We start from the raw sequence: 25,615 nt of genomic DNA, 5'->3' as shown, positions 1-25,615 counted from the left end.
AAGAATAAAATAGGCAAAAAAAAAAAGATCAATATTTTAAAAGAATATGATGTGAATAAGAGGGATAAAAAACATTACAAAATTAGAAAGAAAAAGGTTAATAATTCTTTTATAATTTTTTTAAATGAAATATATAATAATTATTTTTTTTTTTCAAAAAGCTTATCAGTTGCTTTCTTTTTTATCTTCCGTTCTTTATAATTCTCGCCGCTGCCCGCTCTGCCCGTCATCTCTCTGTCTCTCGTTCTTCTCGCCGCTGCCCGCCCTGCCCGCCCCTTTCCCTTTCCTCCTGTCTCTCCACCTCCCCCCTTCACTCTTCTCTACTTCTCTTTCTCACTCCCTTCGATTAGGGCTCCCGAGGCGACCTCCCCGTCTCTGCCGCCGTTTGCCCCCCTTGTTTCTCCTCTCGGTTCTTGCTTCTCCAGGGTTTCCATCTCACTATCCTTCTCCAATTCCTTTTTCTTTTTATTTCCCTTGCTGCTGCTTGGCGTTTCTTGTTCCTTTTTTTTGTGTGATTTTTCCGGGCACAAGGAGGAAACTATTTCTTTTTTTTTTTCGGTTTTTTCCTTTGAATTTGTTGGCGTCCGTGGATCTTTGGGGCGCAGATGGGGTTTTGAAGCGTTTGGTGTCTTCGAAATGGTGTTGGGGCCCGAGGAGGCAAAGCTGGCCGCGTGGGAGGGTTCGAAAGAGGGGATTGAGAAGAATAAGAGGAGAAAGAAGATCAGGGGTGGCGGCAACAACAACACCAAGGGGGAGGAGACGACGGGGTGCTGGATGAAGTTCCGGTTGATGGGGGGTTGCGTCCCTTCCAGAGCCAAGGTGGATAATTCCATCAGCAGCGCCACCACTCATTGCGGTAATTCCTAGCCCTGCTTCTCCCTTCTTATCTTTCAATTCGGTCTTGCTTGATGCTCGCAGTGGTTTCTATTTGTGTCCCAACTATGTATCCCAGATGCCTGATGCTCATAGCGGTAAATAAGACCTCTGTTACTCTGGTGCCACTCAAACTTCTCTATTATTAAGACAGGTGCTTATCTTTTGGCAATTATTGTCGGTAATGATTCGTTCATAGACAAAATTTGTGAAAGCATTGTTGTTCCTTGATATTATACTTGCCTATATTATAGGACTCTTGATGGGTTGATTCAATGTTGCGTATTTTCGTATTTATATGCTTAGATATGATGCTTGTTGTTTGGTTATTATTTCTTTAATGATAATCAGTCCCTGGAACATAAACGTGGAAGAAATGATTGTTTTCGTGCCCAATTGGTCCAAAATAAGATGGCACAAGGTCTAAGGAATAAATTAGCTCTGATAATTGCCGTCTGATTTTGGAAATTCCACATCTTCCAACTCTAGTTGTTTCTCTGTGGTTAAGAATGCCCTTTGGCATGCATGCTATTATAAGAGTTGTGCAGAGATGGAAGGTGGAAGCCTTTTGATTTCATTTCCTCATGTACTGTAAATTCAGATGTCGGATGCAGTTTTCCTAGGATTATTTGAGAAGCGATGGGAATATAGGAGAATTTGCAGAACCTTTAGTGCAAAGAGGGCATATTAGAGAAAAATTAAGAGCAAGGGAAAGATATTTACAAGCCATTTTGGAACTCATCATAATTAACTGATCTTTAGCTTGACTACAAACTTGTGGTGAGTGGTTTCTCTTTCTTGCCAGCTATTCTTTGCAGTAAATGTCTTGACTTATATATAGTAGCAGATCCCACATTCTGATGTTTTTGGTTAGTGAGTAAATGAAGAAGATCTTGAGTTAATCTTAATATTCTTTCTTTATTCGCACGAGGCAGGTAAGTTGACAAGAATTGACCATCACAAACATTATTGGCTAAGTGGAAATTTTGAAGAAAATATGTGCTCTGTTGTCACGGATTTAGCTGGTTTTGCCTAAGTCGTGCGGCACCCTTGTGTGTCCGTTCGCAAAGGTCAGCCTCCCCGAAGCCTCCCATTGTCCCTTAGGACCAACAAAAGAGAGAACGGGTTAGAGAAAACGCCTCAATCGGGATCCACAAGCAAACATCTCCGAAAAACACTTCATAGACAATGCAAATTACAAACAGACTTTACAAGCTCTGAACAGTTGCACAACAAAGGGTAAAATGGTCCATTACAGACCGAAAATCTCTCGCACGTGTCCACATGACACAACATTTATTTACAAGTCTAAAGAGGCCACCAACCCAACTAAAATGAGACTATTAAGCCTTCGGCCATCCCTCTATATGCTGTACAAAGCATGAACATACCAAAAGACACGGACATACATAAGTATTACATCAAACATCCTGTTTAGAAGTTTGTCCGTGACATTCTCCCTCACTTATTCCTTCGACGTCCTCGTTGAAGCCTTTGTCGACATTGCAACTCCTCGCCTTTGTTGAGTCTTCAATCTTCTGCTCCAGCTACAATGCGCCTCTTGGCTCCTAGCTGCTCTCCGCTGCTGTTTTTGAGTAGTCGAACCTTTGATCCGCCATGCTGCTTGAACTCACCAATGACTCTGACTCTGGTGTGGGGTTGGATGAGTTGTGTTGATCATTGTTGATTCCTGCGGATCCCCCAGATGAAGGAAAAGACCATCCTTACTGCGTCAATCTCTCAAATTCCTCATGCTGCTTGAACTGGGTGGATGCTTGTTGGAGCTTTAACGAGCATCGTCTCGCAAACTTCTGAAGTTTTGGGTCCTTCCTCCACAAAATTTGCTCATTGACTCTTCTTTCACTTAGTTGTCACATCCAAGTAGGTTCGCATCACTTCCGCTTTCGATTGACATTTCGTTGGGAAATGAAGCGGACAATCTACTCTCAGTAATACTGATCACCGTTGGTGAGGATTTGACAACTATTGTCTTCCATTATCTTCGAAGGGTCTTTGAACATATGCAGAGCTCCTCTGCTGGATAGATAAGAGAATTGGGGTACTCGGTTTCGCCCATTCTCTTAAGAGTTGAGAAGGCAAAGGTTACTTGACTTCGCTCGCCTCCTCGAGGTTGTACTCCATGCATCGAGCTAGTTACTGGCCTTCGCCTGCTCTTTGCTCACACTTCTGAAGCACTTGAAGTGTTTGCACTCCTTGCGTTGAGTTAGCTACTGTGATTCACCTTCTCAATGCCATCGAACTTCTGGAATGCAGGAAGTTTTCACCCCAACTTGGAGTAGTTCTCTCATAGGTTTGGTCGCTTTTGGGATTGTACCGTCTTCTCCATCAACCATGCCGCCTACTCCCCTGAGTAGCAAAGGTACAGTACCGTGTACTGCCTGCTTCGTTCCTTGGTTATGCACTCTTGCATGACCCGAAGTCCTTCACTTTCGGCTATCTTGATGAGAAACTCATTGACACCGGTCTTACGAAGTTCCTTGGCCTCTGCCCTTCAGTCTTGTCTCGGTACTTGGAGATTGCCTCTGCATGCTCCACCTCCTCGGTCTCTTTCACGACAAAGCTGTCACGGACTTAGCTGGTTTTGCCTAAGTCGTGCGGCACCCTTGCGTGTCCGTCTGCAAAGGTCAGCCTCCCATTGTCCCTTAGGACCCAAGAAAGAGAGAGAACGGGTTAGAGAAAATGCCTCAATCGAGATCCACAAGCAAACATCTTCGAAAAACACTTCATAGACAATGCAATATACAAACAAACTTTACAAGCTCTGAACAGTTGCACAACAAAGGGTAAAATGGTCCATTACAGACCAAAAATCTCTCGCACGTGTCCACATGACACAACCTTTATTTACAAGCCTAAAGAGGCCACCAACCCAACTAAAAGGGGACTATTAAGCCTTCGGCCGTCCCTCTACATGCTGTACAAGGCATGAACATGCCAAAAGACACGGACATACATAAGTATTACATCAAACATCTTGTTTAGAAGTTTGTCCGTGACAAAGCGCTCTCCCTCCATGAGAGCAAGGGATCAATGACTTTCACGGAAGTCCCGCCTTTGCGGTACCATGGCGCTGCCATGCCCATGGCACTACTCTCCGTCGCCTCGCGTCTGTATCCCTTTTCTTCACAATCAGTAGATATGCCTCTGTGGCACTCCTCTGAGTCCACCTCCATTCTAACTGATGCTTGATTTTGGGTAGCTAAGTCCCTCTGGACTCGTCGTCGCTTTCTCGCCCCTTTCGACCCCCTGCTTCAATACCTCTGTGTTCTCCAAGCAGTCCGTTTGGTCGATGGAAAGACAGACTGCAACTCCCATGCATGGCCTCTGCCATCACGTTGTAGGGTTTGCACCGATTCTGTTCTCCTTAGCTTCCTTGGTAGCAACGTTCGCTTACTCGGCCTTGTCCTCTGACTTGTCGGGTTCCCTTAAGCGAATATGAGCTCTGGAGCAGTCCAACTCTCCAGTTGCTTCAATCATACCTCTGTATGATCAAGTCCCTCCCATGGAACTCACTGGTACTTGCATTCGAACTTTTTCCTTGATGGAACACAACCCCCCTATGCTGATGACCAAGGCTTTCAGCCGATGCAAAATTCGATGCACGCACGGAAGACCATGCAAGATGCACGCACGGAAGACCAGCCTCTGCGGTACTTGTTGACACCGGTCTTATGAAGTTTCTTGGCCTCTGCCCTTCAGTCTTGTCTCAGTACTTGGAGATTGCCTCTGCATACTCCACCTCCTCGGCCCCTTTCACGACCAAGCGCTCTCCCTCCATGAGAGCAAGGGATCAATGACTTGCACGGAAGTCCCGCCTCTGCGGTACCATGGCGCTGCCATGCCCATGGCCCTACTATCCATCGCCTAGCATCTGTATCCCTTTTCTGCATGATCAGTAGAAATGTCTCTATGGCACTCCTCTGAGTCCACCTCCATTCCGACTGATGCTTGATTTTGGGTAGCTAAGTCCCTCTGGACTCGTCGTCGCTTCCTCGCCCCTTTCGACCCCCTGCTTCAACACCTCTGTGTTCTCCAAGTAGTCTGTTTGGTCGATGGAAAGACAGACTGCAACTCCCATACATGGCCTCTGCCATCATGTTGTAGAGTTTGCATCGATTATGTTCTCCTTAGCTTCCTTGGTAGCAACGTTCGCTTACTCGACCTTGTCCTCTGACTTGTCGGGCTCCCTTAAGCGAATATGAGCTTTGGAGCAGTCCAACTCTCCAGTTGCTTCGATCATACCTCTGCATGATCAAGTCCCTCCCATGGAACTCACTGGTACTTACATTCGAACTTTTTCCTTGATGGAACACAACCCCCCTATGCTGATGACCAAGGCTTTCATCCGATGCAAAATTCGATACACGCACGGAAGACCAGCCTCTGCGGTACCATGGCCTTCACTCCTTGAATCCATAGCCCTTTTTGCCGTCGTGTTGTTCACCGAAGTGGAGTTTCCAGTAGCTCCCGATCATACCTCCGTATGATCTAGTCCCTCACGGGACTATGTCGTGTGTATCGCATTGCCACGAACTGTTCCACCACGATCCGCTGCACCATGTCGCCTCCTGGTGACATCTCCATTGCATTCTGATCCTTGTGGAATAAACTCGAATTGTGAACCCTCCATGTGTGGCCTCTGCTAATACATCGCAGGGTCTCTTCCACCTTCGATTTTGTTCGCTCCTTTGGCAATCGACCTTCATCCACCCACTCTTGGGTCACCCCTAGATGAAGCACCGCTCTAGGACAGTCCGTTGCCTAGTAGCTCCCGAAGTCCACCGACTTCACTGTAATTTGCGCACCATTGTCTGGATCCTGGGCCTCTGCCCCTACCAGCACAATCTCTGCTGCGCACCGCTTCCTTCATGGTAACTTGAATGGCAACACTATGGCATATTCTTCAAGAGTACCCATCTTTGAGTCCTCTTGCCCCGTGCTAAGGCCTTCTGAACCCAATTTCGCCTCCGTAAATTGAGTCGCCTTAGTTCCTCCATCAAATGCTTCTCCGAGATAAGGTGCATGTGGTGCATGTGCCCAGAAGCTCCCTTCATCTTCGGCACCATGCAAGATGAGTCCGCTCCATCAGAATGAAGGACCCATGGAACAACATGATCCTACTCTTGCCTCTGCAAGAGTTCATGTCCTTGACCTCTGTCTAAGGAAAGTACTGTGCCTCTGTTCCATGTTCCAACTTCTATGCTGGCTCCTTTCATGTGGCTTGGGTACTTCGCCAAGTTACACCCAAGTTACTCCGCTCCTCGTTTTTGCATTGAGTCGATGGTGGCCCTCGCGCCCACCATTCCACGGGTCAGCCCTCCCTTGAGTCCGATCTCCAAATCGACTCCGAGTGTGCCTTCATTTGTGTTGCTTTGGGTCGCTCCCCCACTTGATCTCGCAATGCATCCCCCAATGCATTCTCTCGAGCGAGATCATGCGACGACTCCTCGCCGCTTGCTTGGTCCATTGAGCTTCGTGGAGTTGTTGTTTGTTGAGGTACTCCTCCTCAACATGTGCGGTCCGTCGCACATGATTCTCCCTCTGGAGAGTCGGGACTTATCCCTCCTGGATAACTGTCTCGTTGGAGCAACATCTCTCTTCGTTTCGGAGACCACCATCCCCTTGGACTACTCCGATCTGCTGAACAAACTGTGCATTGTTCTGCCTCCTGCAAACGCACTTGCTAGATTGCGACTCCACGTCAATATAGCCCCCGCTGCACCACTCAAGGCCTAGCAACATGCTGAACTCATTGCACACTTCAGCCTTCTACGGACGTATCCTTCACATGCCGAAGAGAAAGTTTCAATGCTCCATGGCACCGAGTTTCGGTCGCCTTGGGATGTCCGCGAACATTCCATCGTCCGCATACAAGCCCATGCATGAGTACCGAATTCTTTGAGTTAGCAATTCTCCTTACCTTTGTGAGCTTTGCACAACTCTTTCGATCGGTGAGCAACTCATTCCACCTTGCATGGTCTCATCCTTTACCAAGCGCCTCGCTTGCCTTGAGCACCATCAAGTATAGTTGTCAACGTTGAGCCATAGCTCAAACTCAACCATCCCAACCTTTGTGCGCTCCGCATTCTTCCAAGCTTGTCTGTTCTCGTGGTGCCTCTTGCGCGAAGGGTTGGCCATTCCTCTGAATGTCAATCTCAGATGCTCGCTCCTCCGAGCAACTCCTTTTCCCTACATCTCCATGCCTGTTTTCCCCCAAACGGTTGCGCGTGTGCTGACTGCCCTCAACGTAGCCCCGCTAGGTCCCCCACATTTTGCGTGCTAAGTGTTTCTATGAGTGCTTGTCCCGCTCTGATACCATCTGTCACGGACTTAGCTGGTTTTGCCTAAGTCGTGCGGCACCCTTGCGTGTCCGTCCGCAAAGGTCAGCCTCCCCGAAGTCTCCCATTGTCCCTTAGGACAAACAAAAGAGAGAACGGGTTAGAGAAAACGCCTCAATCGGGATCCACAAGCAAACATTTCCGAAAAACACTTCATAGACAATGCAAATTACAAACAGACTTTACAAGCTCTGAACAGTTGCACAACAAAGGGTAAAATGGTCCATTACAGACCGAAAATCTCTTGCACGTGTCCACATGACACAACATTTATTTACAAGCCTAAAGAGGCCACCAACCCAACTAAAATGAGACTATTAAGCCTTCGGCCATCCCTCTATATGCTGTACAAAGTATGAACATACCAAAAGACACGGACATACATAAGTATTACATCAAACATCCTGTTTAGAAGTTTGTCCGTGACATTGTGTTGGTTTCTTGAGATTGTCATCATGGTTTAGTCGATAACTGTGATGCATATTCTTAGTTGATATTTTTTTATGAGATTTTCTGGATTTTCTCAAATAATATATCTATAAAACCTGGAACATACTGTGACCTTTTATACCACCCAAATATTATCGTCGTCTTCGGATGGACCTGACTGACTAATGATAAATGATGATTTGGTGTTTAGTCTACTTGTTGTTAGTGACTTTTAGGAGCTTTGGATTTATTAAATCAATACAATGTAAGTATATTTCTTTTACCTTTATTTGAAGAATATTTATTATCACAGTTCACTTGTCTCTGGCATCTTTGATTTTCTAGTTTTCTAGTCAGGCATTTTTCTTTAATGTTTTCCAATCAGATGCTGTATGAATCTTCTTGCTCACTTATGAATGAACTTGGGCAAGAGAGATTTTCATGTGAGACTATTGCAGTTTCTTGTTGGTGGATTGTGAACTCCGTAGAGTAGCCTATTGGTGGTACATTGACGAGCAATTCTTAATAGTCTATCTTTGTAAAATTTACTTGCACTCTAGGAATTGGTTGACATGAACATTAACCTTATGATTTTGTAGGGCCAGCTTTGACACCAATGAAATCATTGTTCCAATGCTACTTCAGTGATCGGGGTAAAATTGCTCCTCTATAGCTTGGATGTTAGGGTTTGAATCACAAAAACAAGCTCAGCTTGTACTGATAAGACAGTGTATAATACTCCTTCCTGAACTCTATTGGACAGAAACCTTGTGCAAAGGGCTATTCTCTTACCAAGCTCCATTTCCTAATTGCTTCTAAGAGATTTTAACTAGTCCTTTATATCATGTAAGGTAGATTGAATAAAGGCTTCTGCCAATGTGGAGTGTGGGTAGGGTGAATGCAAAAGCCTTTACAAGCCGAGATTGCTCCTGTCTCTTGAACCTTTGACACTTATCCAACATTTATATAACTGGTTACCGCATAGGTCTTCTGGTTAGCTCAGATTATAACGTGGAAAAGCGGAGTTTTGACATCAAGTACATTCTTTTTATCCTAAAACTTGCTTTATATGCAGAAATCTGTCATAATTGTTGCTTGTCTGCTTATAAATAGTTGTTTATTTGGCATTTTTTCTTCTTTTCTCTGAAGAAAGTTATTATCTTAATGCTATTCATCATTTTGTGTTCTTGTGCATGGACTTGCAGAAAGTAAGTCAACAAATGACGGTAGCAGGGACCAACCAGTTGCACCACTAGCATCTGGTTCTACCACCGGTAGCAATGCTGAAAGTAATTCATCTGCTTCTAAAGTCGGGGAGGAGCTAAAGGTTTCATCCCAGTTGCGGAAGTTCACCTTCAGTGATCTCAAGTCTGCCACAAGAAACTTTAGACCTGAAAGCCTTCTTGGAGAGGGAGGATTTGGCTGTGTATTTAAAGGATGGATCGAGGAGAATGGAACTGCTCCTGTGAAGCCTGGTACAGGACTTACTGTTGCTGTCAAAACTCTTAACCATGATGGACTTCAAGGGCACAGAGAGTGGCTGGTACACTGTTATTAAACTGCTAGTTTTGAGTTATTTGAAGAGAAAAAGAAGCATCTATTCTTTCCCATGTGTCCTTTAGATATGCAAATTTGTGATTGATTTTTTTGTTCATTACCTTCAGGCTGAAGTTAATTATCTTGGTGAACTTCAACATCCAAATTTGGTAAAGTTGATTGGATATTGCATTGAAGACGATCAAAGATTGCTAGTGTATGAGTTTATGCCTCGTGGAAGTTTGGAAAATCATCTTTTCAGAAGTATGTATCTCACCATGCCTTAGATCTTTTATTATTTTTCCAAGGATCCAATTCCAACAGGATCGTGTGTTAGGTCCATTTTTTCTCTTTTGTTAAATCATATTAAGTATTTCTTCAACCTGGTTGGAATGTTTACCAGAGAACACTATTTATTGAAACTTTTTGCGTTTTTATAATTTATATTATCATTATATCTTTCACCGCCCATATATAACATATGATTATAACAACTTAGAAATTGAGTACTGTAGCACATGACATTTAAACATTAGGCTCAACCATCATAGTGCGTCTATTTTTGTGTGTATCATAAGCCTTAGTATTAACTGAGGCATGCTACTTGACATGGTCTAGAAAAAGAAGAATTATGCAGGCAGCTGGGGCACCACATGGGACATAGTGATAAGTGCACATCTAGGCCCATATGTGGACTGTCTCAAAAAGAATAATGACTGTCAAAATTCACATAATTAATTGGAAGTTTTTAAGAAAAAATTAAAAAAGAGTAATAATAATACTAAGAATCTTTGATAGTGTTGAACATAATGTTAATTCATAAGTGATACTTGAAAATGATCACAAGGTGAAGATAAGCTATTGTAAAAACCTATCCATTAATCATCATATGATGAGAGAGAGGGAGAGGGAGGGGATATGAAGTATTAGGCTAATAGGAAGGGTGTTAATAGGCCCTTGTACCTGATGATCTGTCATGAGTTCTGACTGTTGTTCCGCAGCAAAATTTCATGTAGGCCTATATGCGGACTGTTTCAACAAAGATATAGTTATAACACTTAAAAATTAAATAATAAAATTGAAGTATTTAAGAAAAAAATAAAATAAGAAAAATAATAGTAAGAATCTATAGTAGTACTGAAGTAATGTTCATTTATAATTGATAACTCAATTAATACTCTGAAACGAGGTGAGAAGAGATAGAGCTGCTGAAAGAATTAGGCTAAGAGGAAGGGCATCAACGGACCCCAGCACCTGATAATTGATTACATATCCAGACCAATTTTTTATGTGCAGCATATTGAACAAAATTTATTCAGTTGTTGGTTTAAGTACGGATCCTTTCTTTCATTGGCTTATTGGGTTTGGACTACATAGATCTGTGCCTAAAACTTGATAATTGGTTTATGGTATGCCACATGATATATTCATATTCTACTTTTGCATACAAAACATACCTATCTGATTATTCCTTGTAACCTAAGGAAGAATTTTATGTCACTTGAGTAGCAAAAACTGATTATATCTCTGCAATGTAAATAGATATTTTGATCGTGTGTTTGTCTCTCCAATATACATAGATATTATAACAATAGTTTGACCAATTTGGACAAATTGGTGGTGGTCTGTTGATCTATTCTTGAAATACCATGAACAAGGTGTCTTGAGTACCAATGAAACATCTCACATGTTCCCTATTTAAATGTGGGCTTTCATCTCTTATCCCCTGTAGGTTCCAAATTTGGAGACAATACTTCATCTTTTCATCAGATTTTGGGCTACCCAATGTGGTAACTTTTATTTGAGACCTAGTTTGGTGCTAGTTTGTTATTTGCGAAACCTTTCCTTCAAGCATAAGCTCATTATAGTCTTCTTTTTTTTCCCAGCATAAGCTTGTTACTGTGACAAACCCCATGAGTGTTGGGAAAATAGTCAGTTCTTGCATAAATTAACAAAACCCAAAAGTATTAATGTGATATTAGATTTCCTTTGGCTAACACTAATTGATGCTTTCTTCCTAGTCCTCCATTTCGAAAAGATTTTTCTAAATCATTTTTTCATGAAAATTTTGAATTAATTTTAGAATCTGTTTTGGTTGTTTTTTCATTTGTTGCCTGACCCCTGCAACTTAGTCTGTCTCTCTCAACATGTTACGACACTCTTGTGGTGCAAGATGCAATGAAATTCATATGTGCGGTTAATTACTGTTAATTAGTCTTTTTGATCTACAAGCTGTTGTCATAATTATAATGGATCCTGAGTCTCTCATCCTTGCTTTTTTTTTTAAATTATTGTTGCTATGACTTAGTTAATTTCCCTTGGTCCAATTTTCCTGCTGAGTTACCTTGCTCATTTACCTTTTTTCACTTTCTTCATCTAGTCTCATGGAAATCTGCAGTTCATTTTTTTTGCATTTTGCATGCTAAGCTGCTACTTTTTACTTGTTTATATGTTGAACTTGAAGCATTATGTTGTAGATTTTCCTATTGCTAACCTTGTCTGCAACAGGAGCCCTTCCTCTACCGTGGTCCATCAGGATGAAAATTGCACTCGGTGCAGCAAAGGGTCTTGCTTTTCTTCATGAGGAGGCTGAAAGACCAGTGATCTATCGTGACTTCAAATCATCTAATGTTCTGTTAGATGTGGTAGGTAACAAATGCTATATATATATATTTTATTTGTATCGAGTTATTTCTCAAATTCCAGCGTCCAGGATTACAATGCCAAGCTCTCAGATTTTGGGCTTGCTAAAGATGCTCCTGATGGTGATAAAACTCATGTGTCTACCCGAGTGATGGGTACATATGGATATGCAGCTCCAGAATATGTTATGACAGGTCATTACATCATTGAGCTACTTCTCCTTGTAAATGCAAATCTTAGACATTATATTTAGCTGCTTTATTTGCATATTAGATGATTGGTTATGTTTGAATTTTGAATTGTTCCATGGCTAATTGCTGCAACTTGATGCTGTCTTTATTTTCTTTGCTCTTGTTTATTGAATTTTGTTTAAATTTTCTGACCTGTGTTTAAAATATTATGTCACCTTGATTGGACACTGTCAGATTTTGGTTAATTGGGGGTCTCTACTATTTAGTAAATGTATGGTCGGTCAATATTCTGGTCTCTACTGTGTAGGCAGTATCCTCATTTCATAATATCATATGATTTGTATGCTGCATTTTCATTGCTTGAAATATATTTTGGCTTCCATTTAATTTCGTGTAAATGAAAACAATCTCTTGGAAGGTAAAGGAGTTCTTTCAATGAAAAAATGGATTGTTTCAGTGTGCTCTTGCTGACCTCTAATCACTTGTGTTCTTTTTCTAATCTAGTTTGAAATATCTTATTGGAGATCTGCCAAGTGGTTGAATATTTTTGCACGTGAGACTTTACAAAGTATTTATTGCCTGTAGCTTGCTATTTTACTCAAGATGCTTTTGATGGTTTAGAGCAAGAAAAATTGATGCGACTTCCATTAGCGTCGGCAGACATCACATAAATGAAGCATATATGGACTTCTGGGGCTGAGTGTGCAGATATTGATTGGACCATAAAAATGGTTGTGAATATTCATGTAGTTCATCAATGTATCATCATCTCCTTTCTGGAAATTAATTTTTGGAGATCTTACTGAAGGATATTGTCCTAGTATCAAGAAGTCTGAATTTGATCTCATTATGGATTTAGAGATACCTATGTAGTGTCAGTTGTGTTTAGCAGGTCCTGAACTCAATATTATATCTGTTCTCATTTGCTGCCATCTTACTATATAACTGGGCTGGTTGCAAGTTGATTTTACATTTTCTTGGTTTCTATAACTAACAGCCACAGTTCTCTGTCTATGTGTAGTCAACCATCTAAGCATCATATGTTTAATAATACTGGGAAGCTTTCATCAGCAAAACCATCAAATCTTCATATTTTATGATTAGAATAGAGGATGACCACTTTTTACTTGGTTTTCTTATGTTCTGGAAAATGATTCTCAAATGCATTCGCCTGGAGGCTGTAGATGTTCATATCATTTCACACTTGTAGGTGCATGCTATGTTTTCAGTTGCTCTACTTGTTTAAATAATATGTCTTCCCTATATGTACGAGTCTTCACTGTTTTGGTGCCTGAGTAGCCTGCATCCGAAATTTTTGCTAACATTCTGGATCTTATCATCGGCTGTCCTTTTTTTTTTTTTTTTGTTTATAGGGCATTTGACTTCAAAGAGCGATGTATACAGCTATGGAGTGGTGCTGCTTGAGATGATGACAGGCCGAAGGTCCATGGATAAGAATCGGCCTAATGGAGAGCACAACCTTGTGGAGTGGGCACGTCCCAACCTCAGAGAAAGGCGTCGCTTTTACAGGCTTATAGATCCTCGTTTGGAAGGCAACTTCTCCATCAAAGGTGCCCAGAAAGCATCCCAGCTTGCACATGCATGCCTCAGTCGGGATCCCAAAGCAAGGCCACTCATGAGTGAGGTTGTGGAAGTCCTCAAACCACTTATCAATCTTAAAGACATGGCGAGCTCTTCCTACTTCTTCCAGACCATGCAAACCGAACGTACAATGGCTCATTCCAACAGCGTCGGTGCTAGAAACGGAATGAAGCCGCAGGGTTCCTTTGGAAGGAATGGCCAGCTGCCCACGAGGAGCCTTTCACACGGTGCACATGCTTCTCCGTACCACCAGTCACCAAAGCCCAATGCTAGATAACCATGTGCAGATCAATCGTCATATTCTCAAAGTATCAACAGGTTGGCAGCTGGTGATGCTAAGGGCCGTGGTGGTGGTGCAAGTGTTGCATCCGGTGAGAGTCTGATGGAGGCTGCTGTGGATAGAAGTTTATGAGGGTTTCCTATCGGTATTCCCACTGTTTTCTGCGAGTTATCTGAAAAATAACTGATGAATATTTAGTCGGTGCGTCGTTCAAGTATTTATCATTATTGTTATATAGTTAAATTGACTTGAGATGAGCAAGGCTTGACAGGGTAAGTCCAATGGTCTGGAATGGTGAGTGGGTTCTTCCCGTTGGGTTTCTTGCTTCCCGTTCCTGACTCCTGTTTGTAATTGTGTCCAGCTTGCAGTATACAACCTGTGCATGAAAAATCCCATTTTGCAACATCGAAGGCCAACACCCGCAGGAACACCATATTGTAGATTAATTCTATTCACTATAGCATGTTTTCTCCCGATTCATTGAAGGTACTGATACTTCGTCTCCCCTTCTCGCCCAAGCAAACCCACACGGTTGCAGGGGAGCTGGGGAGAGCGAGAAGGCATCTTTCGCAAAGAAGAAAAGATTCGCGTGGGTCAAGTAGCGAACTCGTAGCGGATCATCGAAAAGGCATCCTTTACGAGCTCAAGGAAGCATTCTCCTTTCCCTTGCATGTAAGAGAAGACAAGGAGAGGTTTGGAATGACCCTCACTCGATGCAACCAGCGGGAGAGACGTGCCACTATAAAAGATAGAACGATGCCGGAGAAAGTGGCGGAGAACACCGACGGATTCAGCTCTCAGAATAATCTCCATGGATAGCTCGAGGGGGCCGCCGAGGCAGATGGTTGAGTACGATCTGCAGCCACCCACCCAGCGGATCGAAACCGCTCATAATCATATCCTCCGCATGCATCTTCCGGGTATTTTGATCCACGTAGATTATTGATCTTGCTTTCTTCATTCGTCATTCAAAAGCATGCTCTTGATTTGATCATTGACATTCTCCTCGATCCCAATATAGCCAATGCTTCCTGTTGTTTCACTATTAGTTTATTTGGAAGTGCTTTTCCGTGCACATTGACCATCCATATCTCTGATACGTCCTTCTGCATGGAAACCTAAGGGTTTAGGGCGGACGAGATTAAGGTCCAGGTTGACGACAACTCCAGGAAGCTGACGGTGAGGGGTAGGAGGCCTCTGGGTGAGGCCATTGTCGCGCGTGTGGAGAAGGATTTCCATGTTCCTGAAGATGCAGACACGGAAAAGGTGCATGCCAAGTTCGAGCAGGGCTGGCTCAGCCTTGTCATGCCAAAGAAGCCGATACAAGAAAGAGAATCAACTCAGTTGGCCGTCTCGTCTGAAGACACGAAGAAAGAGGAAGAGCTGATCCTGCAAGAGAAGCCGGAGAGTCGAAAGACGAAGAAGGAAGCGGCGCCCATCCCCAAAGAGATGCCACGGAGCGGTCACGAGAAGCCAACAACAGAAGGCGATAGGGTCAAGGAAAGACACTCGCCGAAGAGGAAACCAGTGGGAGGTGATAGGAAAGAGGAAGACAATTACAGGCGATGGGAATCATCTCCCGTGAGCTTCCCAACACAAAAACCAGAGGGTTGTGGTAGGAAAGAGGAAGAAGACGACCGATTGGAGAAGGCAAAGAGTCCAAAGGCCAAGGCCGAAGAAGCTTTCCTGAGAGGAGAGGACCCAAAGATCGGAAGGAAGAAGGATCGAGGTGTGACTTGGAAGAACAGAATCGAGGAGATGGAAGAGTGGTTCGACAACGCAACGGTGGACAGGTTGGTGGAGAGCTTCAACAAGCACAGGAACGTCATTGCTGCAGCAGCTGTAGGCTTCTCCGTCGGCTTCTATGTGGCACAGAAGCTGAGGTCAAGCAGCAGATGATGAGGAGAGCATCCATGAGCGGTCATATGTACTCTCTTCTTCAATAAACTTCCACTAATTGCTTGTCAAGCGGTGAAGATACATTATACTTCACTGCTTTCGATGGAGGGTAAAAAGAACTGAGCACTCACAGCTCTTGTATTCCCTCACAATGGCCAAGAAAATAAAACAAATAATATATATTTGGTTTAGAGGTTGGACTTGCAAGTGTTGCTCACATATGTCACATAATTGGATATGGCAACAATCATTCATACTAATTGGTTAGCTAACTCTGAGAGGACTTTCCTCTTGAATTGTCTATTTTGATGTCCTCTGAGATGATATATAGTTCTTGACTACAATTAAACAACATGACTTACTGTAGTATCATGTTATGTTGACCTAATTTTGATGTGATGGCTAGCCCATTGTATTGGAACAGAGAGGCATATGTCCTTATCTGAGCCAATGTGTTCATCCAATGCAGTACACTCTTTGACTTTGTTGGATCACATGTCACAGAACTGTAAAGTTAGAAAAGGTCATATTGAATGTGGACACAGTAGCCACTATGGGTCATAAGTCCATCCCAAAATATCCATTTACAAGCCAAATCATGCAAGTAAATTAGTTATTTATGTATGTTGTCATGTCTTTGTTATATTTATATTGTTTATACACACATATACACAATCCATTAAAATTAATCTTATCAAAGTCAACCTATGACTACTGGCTTCTCCCACTTTAAATTTGTCTGGGACCAGCTGAATTTATTGAACCTTCCATATCACATGTTGCACTCAAAACATAACACTTGATGATTGTGGAGAAAGTATGGGTCTACAAATTACTAATTGGACTACCAACTTCCTTTCTAAGCCATCTAATTACTAGCTTTTCTTTTCTTTTTTCCCCAGTTCTTGTTTTAATATCTTAAATAATCACAAAGTCAATGAAGATTGTTACTAAAGAAACAGGTAAACATAAGATACAAAATCCAAGTCAACTGATACAACCGGTAATTAGTGCCTCGCAAGAAGTTGACTTTTTTAAATATAAGAAAATTTCTTATACTCTATTTTAGTAATATTTCCGTTGACCTTTCATGTATTTGTCTTTGCCTTGCGTATCAGCTCAGCTCATCTTTGCTTTGTTAATGGAAACGCCAAGTCACTTGTGTAGAGTACAAGCTATCTATAGTTTAGCCGTATCCACTAGTAATAACTGATGCCTTTGAGTCAGAGCAGGATAGGAGAGCTCGGATTAGGAATTGGCCATGAGAAGTGCGTGACGCAGGTGGGGATCATCACGTAAAGGAGTTTCGTGGATGATTCGTGCAGTGTAGAAGAAAGCTATCTGACGAATCTATCAACTCGTTCAAGCATTAGATAAAGCCAAGCCAACGGGTGACTTATATCGAGAAGAAACCATTTATAATATTCATGAATATTTGGACGCATGCAGAGAACACACCGTTGACTTCTAACTCGATAGCTTGCGAGAAAGAACAAAGATGGATGCATTCGGTGCAGAGGAACGAGGAACATCTTAAAATGACACACCAGCTAAGAGTACAGAATTCAGAAAAAGAAGGCTGACATTGGTAAGCGTTGAAAACCTTCAGAATTTGGTATGCAAATATGTGTGATGGGATTGCATTGTCAAAGTAGAAAAATTCAACTGGAGTGTGGAATGGAATCTCCAACCAAGTCGGCCAACCATTGCCAAGTTTCAACGCTTGGGGTAGGATACTCTCTATTGGAGAAGTCATACAATTATTTTGACAAACTGATACATAGAGGATTAATAGCTACGGCCATATGATCTGTATATTTCTCTCTGTTGACCATAATAATCTTATGTTTTCCTTCCCTTCAAGTTTAAGAACACTGACCTGTACTGACCAAAAACAAAAAATGGGAAACAAGATGTAAATTCATGTGCCTGAGATAATAAGAAGGTAAGAAATGAAGAGTAGGAATATCCTTGAGTTCATGTTCATGAAGACATTAGTTGCAGAAACATAAAGACACTCCATCGTACGTAGCAACTTGTAATTTATAGCAGTGAAGCCAAGATCAAGTGGCCTCCGTGAAAGCATTCATGAAGCTCGGGTGCATTGAACTTGGATCACAGCAAATGATACTTTGAACCATAAAACAAACCTTTGAGGATTCAGGAAACACGCAGGTAGCAGAGAAAGAAAACAAGACTGCACCCATCTGCCGGAATTCCAAGACAGGGATGTGTTTGAACGCAGGCTTGCCAATGCCATGTGAGAATTAGTATTGGGACGTCATGGAGAAAGTTCAACGAAGGGGACCAGCGACTGCGGCTGTAAGCAGTAAGCACCGCGCGTGATGACAGGCACGTTGAAATCCTTTGTATTTTTCCGCTTCCTGCACTGTACTTGGGCTGTTGACAATGTGGCCTAGCTATAGCTAGAAGAGATAAGGACAACGGCTTACAACTCCATGTCCAAGTCAAAAATAGCAGGCTTTGCCTCTCTATATGAGGAGGAGGATTCCGCAATGACAAAACGGCAAAAGGGGAGAGCTTCTGCGAACGAGGAGGAAGAAGGTGGAGCTTTCGTCTCTTCCGAGAGGAGTCATGTTGAGCAGGGCTGCGGTGGTTGAGAAGATGAAGGTTGAAGGTGTTGGTGGCAGAAGGGACCAAGAAACCGAAGATGTAGGTCAGGGCCTCTTCTTTCTCTGTTGTTGGTTTCTTGTGCTACTATGTGCGCTGTAGGCTTTCTTTTCTTTCTTCCTCGTGATCTTTCGAATAAGAATCGATTGATGTTCTTCATAATTTGCAATTTCAGATCAATCGATTGATCTTTCTTCGAATTATTCTATCTTTTCGTTTATGCATGTAAGATTATGTTCTTGCAGTTGGGTGTGGAAGCTCAGATCTGCAGTAGGGAGTCATCAAAGCCATCTTCTCCCAGTAAGGAGGATCCAAATAGTAGCAGTCAGGTAAAACTGGCTATCAAGTTTTTGGTCTTTGAAGGCAAACAAGACATGAAGTTGTAGTCCACCAAAATTAGATTTATCAAGATCAAAATCTTGTGAAAATATTTTGCGTGAAACCAACAAGAAGAAGAGTTTTAATTCATTGATCCAAATAAATTTCTCTATACATATGTATCAGAATTACTCATCAGCTTATCTGCAAACAATATCATGATTACAGGAGGACCATATGGAATCCACTATGGTGAAGATAGGTGGGGTTGGAGCAGAAAGCGAGGGACTGAAAGAATTCCTTGCCCGAAGCGTGACAAACTCCCACCCCACTCAAATGCACTACTTCGGAATCGGCAAGAAGGAAGAAGTGAAGGAGCCTCTCGATTCTGACGCTGAAGAATCTGAACTTGTTTCTCTGAGTCTTGGAACGAGGGAAAGCAGGCTCGGAAGAGAAGAGAAGGCAAAGAACACATGCAGTGACTGCTGCAGGCATGATAAACTCGAGGAAGGTCTCTCTCTCGGGTTAGAGCGCAAAATGGAAGCTCCTATTAGCAGACAATCAGGCAAACCTCTACCAGATCTCGATGCAGATCATGACAGCTCTGAGGAGCCAAAGAACGAAGGATCCGGGGAGCCATGGCCGCCCAGCAGAAGAACACAGATGCCCCGAAATGAAGACGAGGAAGTGTCACCCCAACACACTCTCAAGAGAGCTAGGGTTTCAGTAAGAGCAAGATGTGATGCCCCGACAGTAAGCATTTGCATGCTTGTGTTTCAACACAAAGCTGAGTTAATCCACGATTGGTTAATCAAATGGATTTACATTCATTTGCAGATGAGTGATGGATGCCATTGGAGGAAATACGGGCAGAAGGTAGCCAAAGGAAATCCATGTCCACGAGCATACTATCGGTGCACTGTCGCACCAGGTTGCCCTGTGAGGAAGCAGGTAACTCCCCCCCTCCATTACCGGCGAGGAAACATGTTGATTCATATGAATATAAAGCTTTCGTTTCCTCGATAAAGCTTTTCCTTTCTTTCTCAGGTGCAAAGATGTGTTGAGGACTTGTCCATACTGATCAGCACCTACGAAGGAACACACAACCACCCATTGCCCATCTCTGCCACAGCCATGGCTTCAACCACGTCGGCGGCTGCAGGCATGCTCATGTCCGGTTCCACCTCCTCCACCTCCATTACTTCCGACATCCATGGAGGAAGCATTGGCACGTCAAATAATTCGATGCCGTGGCAGTTCTGCTCTCCCAGTCCATCTTTCTACTCCTCGACTTCCCACCCTACGATCACATTGGATCTCACTGCATCATCATCAACACCCCAACTCAGGTTCCCATCAAACTTCCCCTCGATCTCACGGTACTCATCAGGCCTCAGCTTCTCCACCTCCGAGTCCAGCAAGCTACCAACATCCTGGAGCAATATACACCAAAGCTATGGAGTTCAGCCTTACGGCAAGAGCAACACAGCGTCGCTATTCCTCGGAAGGCAACCTCAAGACACCTTTAACCTCTCCTATCTACCCAAGATGAGTAGCTCAGCTCCATCCATTCCGAGCCAACGTTCACTGACAGACATGATTGCTGGGGCGATTACATCCCACCCGAGCTTCCAATCTGCATTAGCAGCTGCCGTAACATCGTACATCGGCGGAGCTCGTGGAGCTCAAGGTGCCAGAGAAGGTTCGATCTACGATCCGCAACGCCAAGAACAATTAGCCTCACCTCCAACGCATGCAGCTGCCGCCATCTCAAATGGTTGCACAGCAAGCTCCTTGACGATATTGAACTCTTCGAATGCAAACCAGACACAGTGAAACCGATCTTTAGCCGAAGATTTCTATTTGTGTTTTATATACGAAGCAATTATACAGCATGTATTGACATTTTGTAGAGAGAAATCTTAGAGAAAGCTACTCTTCCTCAGGTAGTGCAACATGAAGCATCATATTCCGCACAACATATCCCAATGGACGGCGCACGAATCTTAGAGCAGGAATTCGTATCCAGCGGCTGTCGATAGTTCGACACACCGACGGCATTACTTTTTCCACTGGTTGTGTTCGCACCCGATGGCTCACCTTCCTTATGATTGGGGATAATGGAGGGGTCACGTGGCACCGTGCGGGGCCGTCGCTGCCTCACCTCACGAAGGCTGTGGGTAGAGTTACCCATGTTCAACAACTTGTTAAGCAAACAAAATAACCAATAAGAATCAAACGCCTAACGCCTTGGCCTTAATTTGGTCCCTTTCACGCCGTCTCTCTGAAGTCTCAAACGAGAAAAGGAAGAACCGGAGGAAACCCAACTCCCCTAAAACTGGATTTGGTGGGTGGAATCCATCAGCCATCTTCCATCTCCAACCCTTCTTGTAGCTCCAAACAGGGGCCCGATGATAGGCAAGGGCAAACCCCGGGCCGCTGCTCGCTTCGAAAGCGATCACCTCGCCAACGCTCGCTTCCTCCACGGGACCGAAGCCCTCTGCCCCAACCGCAAGCGCCCCCCTCGCCGCGTCCCCTCCTCCGACGATCGCCGCTCCATCTCCGCCGTCTGGTCCCACCGGAAGGCCCCCTTCCTACGACAAGCAGAAGGATAAGAAGAAGGCCCGGTCATCGTCCCTTTGGCGATGGAACCCAATCTAAGAGGCCCTCTCGCACATCGGCGGTCACCTCCGCACCGACTGCTGCTTCTCCCTCCACGTTCACTCCATCGAGGGTCTCCCTTCGGCCCTCACCGGCGCCACAATCTCCGTGCACTGGCGTCGGACCACCGATCCCACCTCCGCCGCCGTCGCCACCCGTCCCATCCACGTCCTCCACGGCGCCGCCCAGTTCGGGGAGACCCTCACCTACCGCTGCTCTGTCCACGGGGCACCTACCGGACCGGGCGGCACGGCCAAGTACAATGCACGGCACTTCCTGATCCACCCGGCCCTTGCGGGCGGCGTCCCTGGGGTGGACCTTGGGCGCCACCTAGCGGACCTCACACGCGTGCTTCCGGCCACCCTCGAGGGGCGCGACAACGAGGAGAAGGCGTTCGGCAAGTGGAGCACGACCTACCGGCTGTCGGGGAGGGCAAGGGACGCTTCGCGTAATGTCGGCTTCGGTTTCTCACTGGTTGGGAACAATTATGTGGATTCCGGCGCCCGAGAGAGGAAGGTCTCCGAAGCAGGTCTTGACTTATTATTATTGGCGGGCTCAATGTCTCATGCGGAAAGCCAGCTTCAACATCAGGACCGGTGCCGGTTGTTGAAGGATGTTAAGGTGCATCGTGAGGTCTTAGTTTTGGTTAATTTTGTGAAGGAAATGGAACCGGATAAGTCTGATGCGTCAAAGGAACTTTGTACTTTGGATGTCGATGCAAAACCAGAGTTTGAGTTTATGATTGGAACAGGAGCAATCGACTGAGTTGCAACCTCGTGCATTATCAGTGCCCCCGGAAGGACCCGAAGAAGAGTCGCAGGTCTGGGAAGGAACTGAGGAGTCACATATGCTGAATCCTTGTATCTCGCCGGAGCTAGTCAAAAGAAGTGATGAACGAGAATGCGATGAGCCTGGATTCATGGTGATTGGAAACGTGGTAGAGATTGCATTAGAGGATCAGATGTGCAAAACGAGAACTGAGCTTGAGAAGATGGAGTATGCGGATGGTGACGAGGGAGGTGAGGCAATGAAAGAAGAAGGATCATATATGAAGCCTGATGAATCAGCTGCAGATAAAGCTCAGCATGAGAGCCATAATCTGCAAGAGGTTGCATTCTTGACAGGTGAACCAGTTGCACAAGAAACTCAGCATTACATTTCTAATCCACAAGATGGAAGACCCAGATTCTATATTCCTTAGCCTCTCGACTCTTGAATCAGAGGAATTTGAGTCTCCAGATATCCCAGGCAAACTGAGCAAGCAACTAAGTCATGAGGCCATCAAGTCTAATCACAAGATGGCAAGCTTGAAGAGCATGTCCCGTAGTTTAGTTGATGTTACAGAATCTGTGGCCAGCGAGTTCTTAAGCATGCTTGGCAAAGAGGACAGCCTTTTTGGATTGAGTTCCGACAGTGACCCAGTTTTACTGAGGGAACAATTATGGAAGCAGTTCGAGAAGGAATCATTGGCTTCATGTGATGATCTCTTTGGTCTTGACTCTTGAGTCTCTTGACAATGGAATGGAGGAGATGCAGTCCTGTTGGGATGACCGTTCAGATGGTCTTGATCTTTCGTTAATAGTTCAAGAAGCTGAAACAAAGCTTCAAAAGATAGAATCAACACTGAACATCAAATCCAGGGCTAAAATGCTGGAAGATGCAGAAACAGATGCTTTGATTGATGAGTGGGGCTTGAATGAGACGGCCTTTCATTGCTCTCCAACTGACAGAAGGGGTGGATTTGGTAGTCCCATTAACCTGGGTCGGGTCCAATTGTTCACTGGAGGAGCCACTTGAGTTGCCAGCCCTTGTTGAGGGCTTGGGTCCAATTGTTCAGACAAAAGATGGAGGCTTCTTGCGATCCATGAACCCATCACTTTTCAGAGATGCAAAGAACAATGGGACTTTGATCATGCAGGTTTCTGGCCTCAGTGTGGTTCCTGCAGAAATGGATTCTGGTATTATGGAGATATTGCAGCAATTAGCTTCTGTGGGCATTGAAAAACTAACGAGGCAAGCAAGCAAGTTGATGCCTCTGGAAGATCTCACTGGGAAAACTTCGCAACGGATAGCCTGGGATTCTGCAACAGCTCTGGATTCTTGTGAAAGGTCTGGGAATTTTGTTATGTGGTTATCTTCAAATTTAGTTTTTGTTGTAGGTTTATTTGTGTTAAGAGTCTTCTGATGCCATACTAAATTCTTCTCCAATTCTTATATAGGCATGACTTGATAGAAAATAATTATGCCCCAGGGGGATGGGTGCTTCTCAGAATGTCGATGGGAGGAGGGAGAAAAGTAAAGGAATGACTCTAGCTTGCTCCAGCAGTGGAGAAATGAGCTCTGAATATGTTTCACTGGAGGATATGACTGCAATGGCAATGGATAATATTGAAGCCCTATCAATCGGAGGGGTTGAGCATACAGACATGCATTTCTGATGAAGAAGGACCTATAAACATCATCCCCCAGTCTATGGGGAAAATTTCATCATTGGAAGGAAATGTAGCTAAAGATAGCTGGTCTCCGGGTTTGGTGGGCACAGGGATTACAACTTCTGGCCATTAAAGACAGTGGGGATGACATTGATGGCTTGATGGGTTGGTCTATAACACTAGATGAGTGGATGAAGCTTGATTCAGGCATAATTGATGAGGATGATCACATCAATGATCAAACATCAAAGATTCTGGCAGCCCATCATGCTGATTCGATGGAGTTGATTTGTTGAGGGGAAAAGAGACACGAGAGGTGGAAAAAGATCCGGTAGGAAGTGGGGATTGTTGGGGAACAACTTCACAGTTACTCTGATGGTACAACTCCAGAATCCCTTACAAACTATGAGCCAATTGCCACACCAAAGCTTGCTTGCTTGCTTTAATTCAAGTTGAGCGGGTTTTTGTTCCACCAAAACCAAAAATATACAGCACTGTTTCAGCAAAAGGAAATAGTGAACAAGAAGATGAGGTTGAGACTGAAAGCAAACCATCAGCTAAGGCGGAGAATCATGAAGAAGAGGTCATCCGTCAGTTTAAAATCACTGAGGTACATGTTGCGGGTCTAAAGACTGAATCTAGCAAGATAAATGTCCCGGGTAATCCCAAGCAGCAGCAATCTGGTTCTAGGTGGTTGCTTGCTACTGGAATCGGTAAGAGCAATAAGCATCCATTTATGAAGTCGAGGACCGTTGCAAAACCTTCTAAAGAAATGAGTGCCAAAGTTCAGCCAGGAGATACTCTTTGGAGCATTTCTTCACGTATTCATGACAGTGGGGCCAAATGGAGAGAGCTTGCAGCTCTGAACCCTCATATAAGGAACCCTGATATCATCTTCCCCAGTACACAGCACATGTTAAATCTATGTTATATGAGTGTTTTGTTCATAAGCCTTTGTCGGGTGGGCATTGTTGAGTTGCATAGGTGCATCACATTCAATGTTCAGCTACTGCAGCTTAATAGTGCAGCCACCCATCGGGTGTAGGTGTTATATTTTGTTGATGAGGTTCACTTTGCGCATACACTTGTTCAAACAAATGTTAATACTCATGTTATGTTTGTTATCAAGCATATTTCAACAAATAGATATACACTGTTTTGTCTCCATGTAAATTGATCATTCAGAGGGTGTCATTTTTATACATCAAAATTGAAAATTAAAACTTTTGCCTCTTGAGAATGTATTTACTTGTTTCTCGATTTATTATAATTGTTCAGACCTTTTTCTGCTATGGATGATAAGATATCTGGAGTGTACTTCTTACCAAGTATTGCTAGATTTTGCTATCTTTCCTGATCCATTGCTGACTTTTCCTAGCATTACTTTTTTCTTTTAGTTCATAACTATGTCCTTTTGGAATGTTGCTTCCATCAGATAAACCAATTGAGGTCATATTGGCATTTCTAACATCATGGTTTTGTTGTAGCGAAAAAAAATTCATTCGAGTATTACATAATGTTCGAAATATTGGCCTCATGATTGTGTATACTGCCCCTTAATAATTATGATATATTCATTGCAATTGATGTCTTTTATCATGATCTGGAATTCCGACATCTCATCCGTTCGATCGAGATCAAGAGGTCGATGTTTCATCTAACACATGCCACTCGGCGCACGCATCGGGTATCGCGACAAAAACGCTTCGGTTACATTTTCTACTGTCGCGTTTCGGGCTCCGTGTTGGTCGGAGCCACGTG

At 43.8% G+C, this 25,615-nt stretch overlaps 3 protein-coding genes and 2 pseudogenes across 5 annotated transcripts; all 5 read left to right on the top strand.

Annotated features, from left to right (window-relative positions):
- Nucleotides 1-270: 270 nt before the first annotated feature.
- LOC135673422 (serine/threonine-protein kinase PBL34-like) lies at nucleotides 271-14,165 on the top strand. 2 transcript variants are annotated; one of them, XM_065182391.1, is made up of 7 exons: nucleotides 290-426; nucleotides 606-856; nucleotides 8,867-9,204; nucleotides 9,326-9,461; nucleotides 11,706-11,842; nucleotides 11,911-12,034; nucleotides 13,405-14,068. In XM_065182391.1, exons 2-7 carry the CDS (start codon nucleotides 637-639, stop codon nucleotides 13,908-13,910), a joined length of 1,461 nt encoding a protein of 486 aa, XP_065038463.1. In that variant the 5' UTR covers nucleotides 290-426; nucleotides 606-636; the 3' UTR covers nucleotides 13,911-14,068. The 2 variants fall into 2 exon arrangements, with proteins under 2 accessions (XP_065038464.1, XP_065038463.1); XM_065182392.1 differs by having other exon boundaries at nucleotides 271-856; nucleotides 13,405-14,165.
- Nucleotides 14,166-14,655: 490 nt separating this feature from the next.
- LOC135673423 (protein RESTRICTED TEV MOVEMENT 2-like) lies at nucleotides 14,656-16,003 on the top strand. Its single transcript, XM_065182393.1, has 2 exons — nucleotides 14,656-14,833; nucleotides 15,037-16,003. The coding sequence occupies exons 1-2, from the start codon at nucleotides 14,725-14,727 to the stop codon at nucleotides 15,810-15,812; spliced, it is 885 nt and encodes a 294-aa protein (XP_065038465.1). The 5' UTR covers nucleotides 14,656-14,724; the 3' UTR covers nucleotides 15,813-16,003.
- Nucleotides 16,004-18,329: 2,326 nt separating this feature from the next.
- Nucleotides 18,330-20,706, top strand: LOC135673418 (WRKY transcription factor 72A-like). Of its 2 annotated transcripts, none has more exons than XM_065182387.1 (5): nucleotides 18,330-18,485; nucleotides 18,689-18,772; nucleotides 18,990-19,514; nucleotides 19,599-19,712; nucleotides 19,809-20,706. In XM_065182387.1, exons 1-5 carry the CDS (start codon nucleotides 18,408-18,410, stop codon nucleotides 20,595-20,597), a joined length of 1,590 nt encoding a protein of 529 aa, XP_065038459.1. In that variant the 5' UTR covers nucleotides 18,330-18,407; the 3' UTR covers nucleotides 20,598-20,706. The 2 variants fall into 2 exon arrangements, with proteins under 2 accessions (XP_065038459.1, XP_065038460.1); XM_065182388.1 differs by having other exon boundaries at nucleotides 18,349-18,489.
- A 175-nt stretch (nucleotides 20,707-20,881) lies between these two features.
- LOC135675203 (protein PLASTID MOVEMENT IMPAIRED 1-RELATED 1-like) lies at nucleotides 20,882-22,187 on the top strand (annotated as a pseudogene).
- Nucleotides 22,188-22,269: 82 nt separating this feature from the next.
- LOC135675202 (protein PLASTID MOVEMENT IMPAIRED 1-RELATED 1-like) lies at nucleotides 22,270-25,077 on the top strand (annotated as a pseudogene).
- Nucleotides 25,078-25,615: the final 538 nt, after the last annotated feature.

This window comes from Musa acuminata, chromosome BXJ1-5 (assembly GCF_036884655.1).
Source record: "Musa acuminata AAA Group cultivar baxijiao chromosome BXJ1-5, Cavendish_Baxijiao_AAA, whole genome shotgun sequence".
In the NCBI taxonomy this organism is placed as follows: domain Eukaryota; kingdom Viridiplantae; phylum Streptophyta; class Magnoliopsida; order Zingiberales; family Musaceae; genus Musa; species Musa acuminata.
Note: the sequence above shows the minus strand (reverse complement) of the source record. Positions and strands in the feature narration are given on the sequence as shown.

Bases quoted from the DNA above. Each gene is read 5' to 3' on its own strand.
- LOC135673422 (XM_065182392.1), top strand. From the start codon at position 637: ATGGTGTTGGGGCCCGAGGAGGCAAAGCTGGCCGCGTGGGAGGGTTCG. The intron at 11,843-11,910 runs GTAGGTAACAAA...TCCAGCGTCCAG, and splicing joins CTAATGTTCTGTTAGATGTG to GATTACAATGCCAAGCTCTC. The intron at 12,035-13,404 runs GTCATTACATCA...TTTTGTTTATAG, and splicing joins TCCAGAATATGTTATGACAG to GGCATTTGACTTCAAAGAGC.
- LOC135673423 (XM_065182393.1), top strand. From the start codon at position 14,725: ATGGATAGCTCGAGGGGGCCGCCGAGGCAGATGGTTGAGTACGATCTG. The intron at 14,834-15,036 runs GTATTTTGATCC...TGGAAACCTAAG, and splicing joins CCTCCGCATGCATCTTCCGG to GGTTTAGGGCGGACGAGATT.
- LOC135673418 (XM_065182387.1), top strand. From the start codon at position 18,408: ATGTTGAGCAGGGCTGCGGTGGTTGAGAAGATGAAGGTTGAAGGTGTT. The intron at 18,486-18,688 runs GTAGGTCAGGGC...ATGTTCTTGCAG, and splicing joins GGGACCAAGAAACCGAAGAT to TTGGGTGTGGAAGCTCAGAT. The intron at 19,713-19,808 runs GTAACTCCCCCC...TTTCTTTCTCAG, and splicing joins GTTGCCCTGTGAGGAAGCAG to GTGCAAAGATGTGTTGAGGA.